We start from the raw sequence: 9,786 nt of genomic DNA, 5'->3' as shown, positions 1-9,786 counted from the left end.
GGGGGTAAAAACAAGCTCGCAGCAGGATGTGGGGGAGGGGCTTTAGAACTGGGAGGCGGAGCTGGGGTCGCACTGGAGTAGCCGGACAATGGAGGGGTCGCTTTTGGCACCTTTGATAAACTCCTCCAGGGACAATTTTCCTGCAACAGAAGAGAAACAAAGAGACATTATTTTCCAGGATCTGGATACTGCTATTATGTATAATTTACAATAAAAGGGACCTAAAAAAAAAAAAAACAATTTGAATGAGTCACTATGGTGTTGGAACTGCTGCGTTTGTGCTCATTTTACATCTGAGATCCTGACTGGAAATCATTAGTCAAGTAAAAACCAGCCCCTTGTGAAGCGTACGGTCTGTACGCCTCACTTCGTTCAGAGGGTCTGGGTTCTTAGCTACTGAGAAGCGATTTCTTCCAGGAGGCACTGAGGTTTGAATTTTACCCAGTCCCTAACGTTTGTCCATGACGTATGTAAGGCGCCAGTTTAATGCTGAGAAGCTAACAGGAAGCGTGGCCAAAACGGACCGAACGGCTTCCGCTGCCTTTGCCAAAACCTCCAGGTGGACTACAATTTGCTCACAATGTCTCCTTCTGTTTGCCGACTGGCTGACCTCTACTGGAGGAATCCAAGTGAATGGGAGAAGGCCCAGACTGAGTGTTAATCAAGAGCCAAAACAAAGCAAGATTTTTTTTGTTACAATATATTGAAACTACCATGGAAATTAGACCCTGCTCATTGCTTCAGAAGTGAGGAAAGTTACAAAATCAGCAGAGGATTGACACTTTATCCGCCTACAGTACAGCAACAACTTTGTATAAAAGCAGAAAAAACTTCTCTAATTTTGCAGCAAGCATTCACTCCCAGAAAGAGTTGAGAGAGCTGCAGAGTGCCAGGGTCATGTAAGGTCAGATCATTAAATTATAAAGAAAGTCCTAGCTAAGTCCAATATTCGCATAACATTTAATTAGAGAAACTCACTGACTGAGTCGTTTAAATTTTCAGTTAGATTTTAGTGGAATTTGACTTTACTAAATTATCCAAACAGAAAGCTACTTGTCCTTATCTATGAAACAGAGTTTGAATTGGATCACGGACAGAAAATAATTACTAAACCAAGAAATTGTTTAGCAATTAAAAATAATAATAATAATAATAAAATCCTCTCCCCTTTGAACCCATAGTTTTAATTGCTTAAATATTTTTTATTTGCGTTTGTGAACGCAGCTCTTTTATACGAATTTATATTAGAGCCATTATAGATGGAAAAACTATTTTTCTAGAAAAAAAAAGTTTACATTTCTGAGTTTGGAAAGTCAAAAAATTTGCTAGAAAGAAAATCTGAAACTTTGAGATTAATCTCAGAAATATCTGACAAGAAAATGTGAACATTTCTGAATGTTAACAATTTCTAGTTTGGAAATTTCCAAGTTTTTTCTAGCAAAATTGCAACTTTTTAAACTCAGACATTTCTAAGTTTTTTATGAAAAATGTCAGATTTTTTGGGCAGTAATTTACTACTTTATCTACAATAACCCTAGTACCCCGTCATACTATCCACTGTTTATGATGGAAAAAGAAGCATGTAAAAGAAATATTTGGTCATAATAAATTCTTCTGCTTTTGTTTGATATGGTTTTTACCTTCTTTGAAATAAACTAGTCATTTTTTTAATAAAAAGCTGAAGAACAAAAATAATGTTTTTCACCTGTTCCCCCTAATTTGTTGTGCTTTTACCTAGTCTAATAATTAGCTTATTATTACCTCTGTTGGATAGTGGACCAAAATCTAAAATCTACGCCGCTGCACAAGCTCTTGCTCTAAATAAAATGAGCTAATTTCACAAACCAAATAAAAAATAAAAAAAAAGAAAAAAGCAAAACTCCCTCAGTCCTCATCATTCATCCCTCGCTCCAGCGGTGCCCCCCCCACCTCACCGTCATTATTGAGGTCCATTTGTCTGAAGATCTTATCCGTCCTCTTCTCTGGCGTGGACTCATCCTCTGGCATCTTCATCACGGATGACACCATCTTGTAGATGGCCTGAAAGCGGAGAAGGAGAGAGACGGAGGAGGCGGTGGCAGGAGAGGAGAAAACAGAGTGAATCTGAGCCAGCAGGGAGCCATTACGGAGACTTAGCCGAGGCACAGCAGAGATGAAAAACAGGGTCACTGCGGATCTCTGGGTGCTAATAAACCTCCTCTGACTGCTGCTCACTTGCGACAACATTTGTAACTCCCGGGATCTCGGCACCAATCAGGAGAATGCTTGTGCCATCCATGAATCACACGTGCAAGCATGAAGCGCGTACGTCTGCGTCGGTGAAAAGGCAGAGGGGGAACGGGGGGCGGGGAGGGGGAACGGGGGGGTTTGACCAGCAGAGCTTTTCTGGGGGGGTTTGACCAGCAGAGCTTTAGGGTATTGATCTGATACATCTTTATCTGTTGACCGATACGAGCGCCTTCCCGTCCCCCGTTGGCATTAAATTAACCTCTGTACCGAAGCATGAAAGCCCAGAGTATCAGCCGGGCTCGCAAAAGGATTTAGAATCAGTTTACGTCGCCATTAATTCTCCACCTCCGGGAGGGTGGGGCCGTGAAACCGACCGTAGATCACGTCTCGCAGCGATATCAGAGAGGAAGAAAACACATTTTAAAGTACGAGATTTCCAAAGAGAAAAATGAAAAAGTGAAAGATGTTGCCGCGCCTAGAATATTGTTTCCCAGCATTCGCCGCACTTTTGATACACCGTGCGATGTTACAACCACGGCCTTCAATGCGCTCGACGCTTTCCCTCCCGCTTTTGCTTGAAAGAGAGTGAGCGATAATTTGTCTGGGAGCGAGAGAAAATGTCTGTCACATCTACAGTATAATACAATTCAGCTAAATAAATTATAGAGAATATATTTGTAGATCAACATTGAGAAGAAATTCTGCAGTGTTTTATCGTAACTTAGAAACGAAGCACAAAGAAAGATAAGTTTTGTGTAAATGTTAGCAAAGCTAGCTAGCTAATATTAGTAATCTGACAAAATTATTTACTTGAGCATATTCTGAATGTTTTATGGAACTAGTTTTCATTTCTTGTCAGCTATTTGCCACCTAGCTTGAGGCGCAAGCTAACGTCACCTAATAAAGCATATGAGGGTTGTGAGCAAATGCAGTATTAACTTTGAGAGACAAGGAATGTGGTGACAACTTGGTCTTAAGTTTATTTTTTTCTCATGATATATGAGACTGGCCACATGAAGCATAACTTTGAGTTACATCGACATTAGCTAATGTTAGCTGTGCCCAGCTCCCAAAGTTAAAGCTACACACCGAGGTGGCTACGGCTATTTTGGCTCTGAGGTGTTTTTATGGGAATGTGGATCTTTCAGATGAATTTGAGAAGAATTTTGATCATGTTTCATATTTTATTGTGTCGTGTAATGTGAGTCTTGGTTTCGAATTGGTCTCAGCCCCTAACTGTCTTTCTTTTAGGCTGTCTCGACACACTCTGGTCTTGATTTTCACATGTTTTTGGGTTACGTAGTCTTGACTACAGTACTAATTAATCATGCCAAGTCTGCTCCCAAAATGTGACTGATAATTATCCTATCCTTTAGTTGACCACACTGTGTCAGGTTAGGATGTGTAAAGTTAGTCCGCTAATGAGCAGCCAAACAGGTTTATGGGAGCATTTTCTCCTTCTGCTGGCACACAATTACACAATGGCCCCTCTTCTCTCCTTTCTATATAACATAACCTCTATGAGCTCAGGGATAATCCCGCTATTCTGCACACTCGGGGATAAACGCTGGTTAAATTTAACTTGCTAATCCAAGAGAACTATAAAACAGCCACACAGACTTGCACACAACACACAGCAGTGATCCTCAGCGCATTGTCTCAATGCATATCACTGAGGAACCATGGTGCTTCATGGTCTATCTGAAGGTTTCTGTAACAAGTACTCTGTTTCTTCTTTGTAATAAAGAACTTTAGTATGTAGGTTTACATGAATTAAAGCTGCAGCTGCCAGTTAGAAAAAGGGATTTAATGCAAAGATTTGCAAAACTAAGACTACCACCCCAACTGTGAAGAATGGGGGTGGCAGCATCGTTTTATGTTAGTGTTTAGCTGCAGGAGAAACTGGTGCAAGTACGGAAATATTGAAGCAAGATCTCAAGACTTCAGCCTGTTAGTAAAAACTTCAGACTTCAGATTTCATTTTGTACCCAAGTAAAAACTTGGGTGCAAAATGAACAATACCTGAAAGCATAGTGTGAAATTATTTAGAGACTGGAATAATAGCAATCAAGTCAATGTTTTGGAGAGGGCATCACCAAGCCCAGATGTCAAATCTCATGTGCTAGCAGAACTGAAAAGGTGTTTGTGAGAGCAATGTTACCTGGAAACATGACACGATTTCACCAACTACGTCTGGAGGAGTATGCTATAATTCCAGCAAACAATTATGAGAAGCTAGTGGAAGGAGACCCAAAAGGTTTAAGCCTTTAACTATCACGACGACACCGGTGTCCTTGTGGACCCATTGACTTGGATTTAAGTGTTTTTGGATAACATTTAAAGGATTTTGATCCAAGTTACAGAGTTTAAAAAGCAAATGCAGCAATTTATCATGTAAAAATGCTATCCTTTCATTTTGTGCTCTTCAACTCTTACACCTTGGGTCTCTTTCAAATTACATCTGCTATGACCAAACTTTTTTTTCTGAGATCAATCTGAACTGGTAGCGGTCATTGAGCCTCAAGCAAGATGCTCTTGTTTTTTATTCTGACAGATAGAAAAAAAATGGTAATCTGACCTAAAACAGGAAAAAAAAGGTTTTAAATCCACATAGAGAAAATCTTATGTCTTTTTGTAAATATCTGCTTTCAACTGCATTGTTTTCTCAAAATATATATATTGAGAAAACTGTATAAAATATACATTTTAAGAAAATGTATATTTTCTCAAAATTTTGAGAAAACAATACAGAAAATATCTATAAAAATAATCTGCGTTTGTGGTCAGGATCTCAGATATTGCAGGGGTCTTTGCTTGGAAGCTCATATTATTTACCAAAAGTGGACACTAAATGTAGAAAAGTTTTTAAAAAAGTCATTATTTAAGTCTGATAATGACTCAAGAAAGATGTCCCTTGAAACTTTCTGGTGGCACAACTGGGATAGTCCACAGCTGAGTGCATGAACCATGAATCCTCCTACTGCAAAACTTTACTCACCTGAACAATCTCCAGCATCTCCTCACGGCTAATGTATCCGTTTCCATCCAGGTCGTACATACTGAAAGCCCATTTCAGCTTCTGCTCCAGCTTCCCCCGTGACGTGACGCTCAAGGCGATGATGAACTCCCGGAAGTCTATCGTCCCATCGCCGTTGGTGTCGAAAGTCCGGAAGACGTGCTCGGCAAACTTGGAGGCATCTCCGTAGGGAAAGAAATTGGCATAGATCTTTTTGAACTCCTCCACATTCAATGTTCCACTGGGGCAATCCTTCAAGAAACCCTGGAATAAAGAGATTAACACTTCATTTTAACTTTAAGTTAAAATACTTTTGACAGATATTCTACTGGATGGATAGACTAACGGCTAATATTCTAAGTTTAAGCAAGAACTCAAAAATGCCTTTTGGTGTAAGTAGCCTTCGAGCAGTAAAAGTTTTATGAAATGTGAATGGATTTGCAGTAGATCTGTTGGAAGGGAGCTTGGTCTTATACAGCTGAGGGCAAAAGCTATATCTTTGTTCAAAGAAGTAGACACATTTAATAAAGCCTGATTGTGCTGTGGAAGCAAAGGGAAGTAAAAGTCCCATCAGTCTTAGGCTTTGTTAGAGATGTTCTTTTAACAGACCTTGAAGGTAGAACCAAAGAGGTGACAAACCCGTCTCAAATTTGAAACCAAGGAATTAGGTTCTGGAAATTATAAGAGAAATTCTTTCGCATGAAGGCTGAGAGTTCCTGTGGCAGTGGAGTTAATCCATCTTTTTTATTACCCCGTGTCTGGGAAATTTTCTGGGTCGTAAAAGTACACCGGTGTTTGCCCGGGCTTTCTAGCCCAAAGCTCCGATTTACAGCCCATGAGCTTCCCCTCCAAAAGAATACGACCTGGACACTTTTTCAGAAAAGTCAGAGTTCCTCAACATCCTGTTGAATAAGTAGTAGTCATGTGAAAAAAGCTGGTCTCTCTAACATCTTTTGACACAGTGGTATTTAGTAGCAAGGGTTTTTATTATTATTATTATTATTATTATTATTTTTATTTTTTTTTTAAGGTAGTGCTCAGACAGGAAAGTGGGTTGTGACAGAGAGGGAAGACATGCGGTAAAGGTCAACGGGCCAGGACTCAAACCCAAAGAGCTGCAGAAAGACGATTGTAGCAGCTCATGAGTCTTGTAAAGGATTTCAAGAGGTCTACAAGAATTTTAAAACACCTGCCAACATTCCTTGGTCTGACAAGTTCACTCTGAAAGCAGACCACTAAAAGTTGAAGAAATAACCCAAATGGCTGCTTTCACCTCTGGACCTTCTAGAGCTCACTGAAAACTATTCAAACCAGTACTATGATGCCATAGGAGCATGTTAGTTTTACTCAAGGTTACCATTACCAACCCATCGACACTAATGATTACTCCATTATACCCGCATTCCACAATACAAAACAGACAAACCAATCTAATGATCCTGCAGGTGTCTATAGCCCCTTTCTTACAGGCATCTCTTTAACCAGTTCTTCCTTAGTCAGCCTCTGCCAGGTTCATCTTCATTTGTGCATCTTGCACGGTTCCTTTCCGAATTGTTGGAACCACCTTGTTAAGCCGCGTATTGCGTGCGATCAATTTGATTGGGAACAGACTGCATTCATTAACTGGCGAAGGGTCAATCGATGAGCGAAGGCGATACTTGCAAACTTCTCGAACAACAACAGGTCAAGCACCATTTTCAATCTGCATCGAGACAATAGCAGTTAGTGATATGGGGAGCTAAAAACTGGTAATTCCACGGACAAACCTTGAGACCCAAACCCTTTTCATCAATTGCGATGAAAGAGTCCAAACAGCGTCAACTGGAATGGGCAAGATGCACCAAACAAATACTGACCGCCTTCATTGGACGGACCACAAATCCTGTGCGCTCACATTCCCACATTTCCACCCATGTACCTGAACATATTCATGCTCAAATAGTAAGATATACCTGAATGGTATTAGCCAACTTGGCTTAAACTGACCTGGCTAGACAGAGACTTGACACTGGAGAAGGGGCTTATAAGGACGTTTAACTGACTTTTACTTTGCTTTAACCTGACAATGATGTCCATCTAATTATATACAAATCTTGATATATTTTTGTATATAATATCATAAGACTCTGAAATAATGTTTCAAAGGAAACCTAATGTGTGGATAAAAGGAGATAACTGATGCGATCAACCTGGCTAGACTTGCACTTGGTCATTCCAAGGGTAAATCTAGAGGATGCTGCTCTGCCACTGACAGAGACAAATAAGTCAAGGCTGCTGCCAGATCGCTGATGAAACATGGCTCTTCAGAAAAAGCAAGGCCATCCAGGCACACGCCCTGTAGAATACTCACTGCCTCTTCAACCATATATAATTTGTTACCAGGTCCGTTCAGTTTCTGTACTTTCCATACAATTTACTTTTTAAAAGACCAAAATCACTAGGTTTCCTGCCGTGCCTTTATCATTTGTACTGTTTTCTCCTCTTCTCACTCTGAGTAGAGCTGACCTTGTGAGAGAAGAATAGTTGGTTTGGATTTTAGATGACAGAAGTTAGAGTTTAATTCAAACTTGATTCATTCGTTTTGAGCAGCGCTCGCTCCTGCCCCGGAGATCCTGGGAAGAGAAAACGGAAACCAGACTCTGGAGGGTGGCTTTTGAACAGAGCAGAGTATTTATCATAAAATAATGCAGTTACTATACTGGGGTTTTCCATCAAATCAGTTCCAGTACTAGTGAAACCGGTTGTTTACTTTTTTCACCAGTAAAGACTTAGGTTCCAGCATAGAAAAGACTCCAACTTTAAGAAAGAACAACTTTCATCAGGGGCTGGGTATGAGCATATGGGAACCAACAACCGTTTCCAATTTTGGGAGTGTCATTTTTAAACCTTGTAGGTTTACAAACTTTAGGCAATACAAAAAAAAAACCAATCATCTTTAGAGCTTTAGAGCTGGACTAATTTCAACAGTCTCTTATCCTGGTACATGGTAAATGTAGGTCAGAGCACTGCTTGAAGCTGCACTCACAATCATTATTTTAAGCTGAATCTATAAGCAGCATTTTGGGCCCTTGTTCATAAACACCAGCAGGTCTTCTGGTATCACCATAGCGCTGATAATAGCTCATGTTTAAAATTGTGTGTGGAGCTCCTGTTTGCTAAAGAAACCAGAATCTAAAGAGCCATCATCAAAAACACAGCTTTGCTTGAATAGTGCTATGAAAGAAGGTAAAGGTGATAGTAGGACATTTGCCTGTAAGAACAAAAAGGCAAATCCATTTAGGTAAACTGTTTCCCTCTGCAGAAATTCAAAATACAACAGAGCTAGACTCAAGCATTTACTGAAAAAGAGTTTCAAGTATCCAAGACGACTATTATTCTTCAAACATCACTATAATCCCTAATTTCATTGCGAGGATCTTTGCAATTACTATTATTTTAAGATATTGCGACACTAGTGGCCTTTATTGACAATAGTCAAACAGGAAATGCTCAGAGACAGAAGGGGAGGAGACAAGCAGCAAAGGTCCCAAGGTTGGGAATTGAACCCCCAACAACTACCCTGACTTAAAGGTTACATACATAGTGCACTCGCTCTATAACGACACAATTCACTACACCCATGTTACCATCATTAGTACAGGGCGTACAATACATCTCCACCATGATTTTAAACTCTCTTTCATGTACAAAATGGGAGGTTTGTACATGTCTACCACAGCTTAGATGGTAGACATGGTGGTGGCATCATCATCATACGGTGGGTGATGCTTTTCTTTAGCAGGGACATGAAAACTGCTCATGATCGATAAAAAAAACAAAAAAGGAAATTATCTAAATACAGAACAGTCCAAGAAGAAAACTAAACCAAAACTGTAGCAGCTACCTGCTGGTGACCCAGTGTCATGGCCATGCGTACCTTGTACCACTCCTGCAGCTCGTGGTCGGAGAACTCCGTGTTCTCCCGGAGGTCCTGCAGCATCTCGGGCCGCAGCTTGCTGTTCTGTTTCCCCATGGCAACGGGACAGTTTTTGTTGTCCTTTCACTTGACGACAACGCTGTCTTGTCGCAGAAGCCAGGCCGTGTTCCACACCTGCTGGGCAGAAGTAGCGAAACAGGAGGTCAGGAGTCGCAAACACGAGGAACAGACGAAAAGATTTGTGTGATAAATTAGTAAACAAGCACAGTCAGAGATGGTTTTAAACCTCTCGCGAACTTAACACAGTGGCAGGGGCAAAAGGGCATGTGGAGTCACTGCTACCCCGCTAGTGGGGTCAAATGAACACCATCACTTGAGACCGCAGGAGGGTTAAAAATAGACTCTTGCAGATTAAGGACGGCAGAAAATATGTATTTCTGCTCCATTCAAGCACAGTCACGAATCAAACAATGACGTTCTTTCTACTGTAATGAAATCAACGCGAACCTTGTTACAGGAAAATGTCCCAATCCCCCATGACACAAGATATTATGCAAGTCAGCAAATGTTGAAGCGCTGCCTGGCCGGCACAAAACATTAAATAATCCCGCAGCCACTGACGTCA

General features: G+C 40.7%; 1 protein-coding gene across 3 annotated transcripts in view; it reads right to left on the bottom strand.

The window, feature by feature from the left end:
* Positions 1 to 6: 6 nt before the first annotated feature.
* The window catches only part of LOC103472035 (hippocalcin-like protein 1), a 45,607-nt gene continuing 35,827 nt past the window's right edge, over positions 7 to 9,786 (bottom strand). For all 3 annotated transcript variants that reach the window (XM_008421389.2, XM_008421390.2, XM_008421391.2), the window contains 4 exons: positions 9,162 to 9,335; positions 5,228 to 5,509; positions 1,935 to 2,040; positions 7 to 140 (listed from right to left, as the gene is read on the bottom strand). In XM_008421389.2, coding sequence (XP_008419611.1) covers positions 43 to 140; positions 1,935 to 2,040; positions 5,228 to 5,509; positions 9,162 to 9,257 — 582 coding nt within the window. In that variant the 5' untranslated portion in view covers positions 9,258 to 9,335 and the 3' untranslated portion in view covers positions 7 to 42. The remainder of the gene's footprint in view (positions 141 to 1,934; positions 2,041 to 5,227; positions 5,510 to 9,161; positions 9,336 to 9,786) is intronic.

Source organism: Poecilia reticulata, linkage group LG11 (assembly GCF_000633615.1).
Source record: "Poecilia reticulata strain Guanapo linkage group LG11, Guppy_female_1.0+MT, whole genome shotgun sequence".
NCBI classification, from domain to species: Eukaryota; Metazoa; Chordata; class Actinopteri; order Cyprinodontiformes; family Poeciliidae; genus Poecilia; species Poecilia reticulata.
Note: the sequence above shows the minus strand (reverse complement) of the source record. Positions and strands in the feature narration are given on the sequence as shown.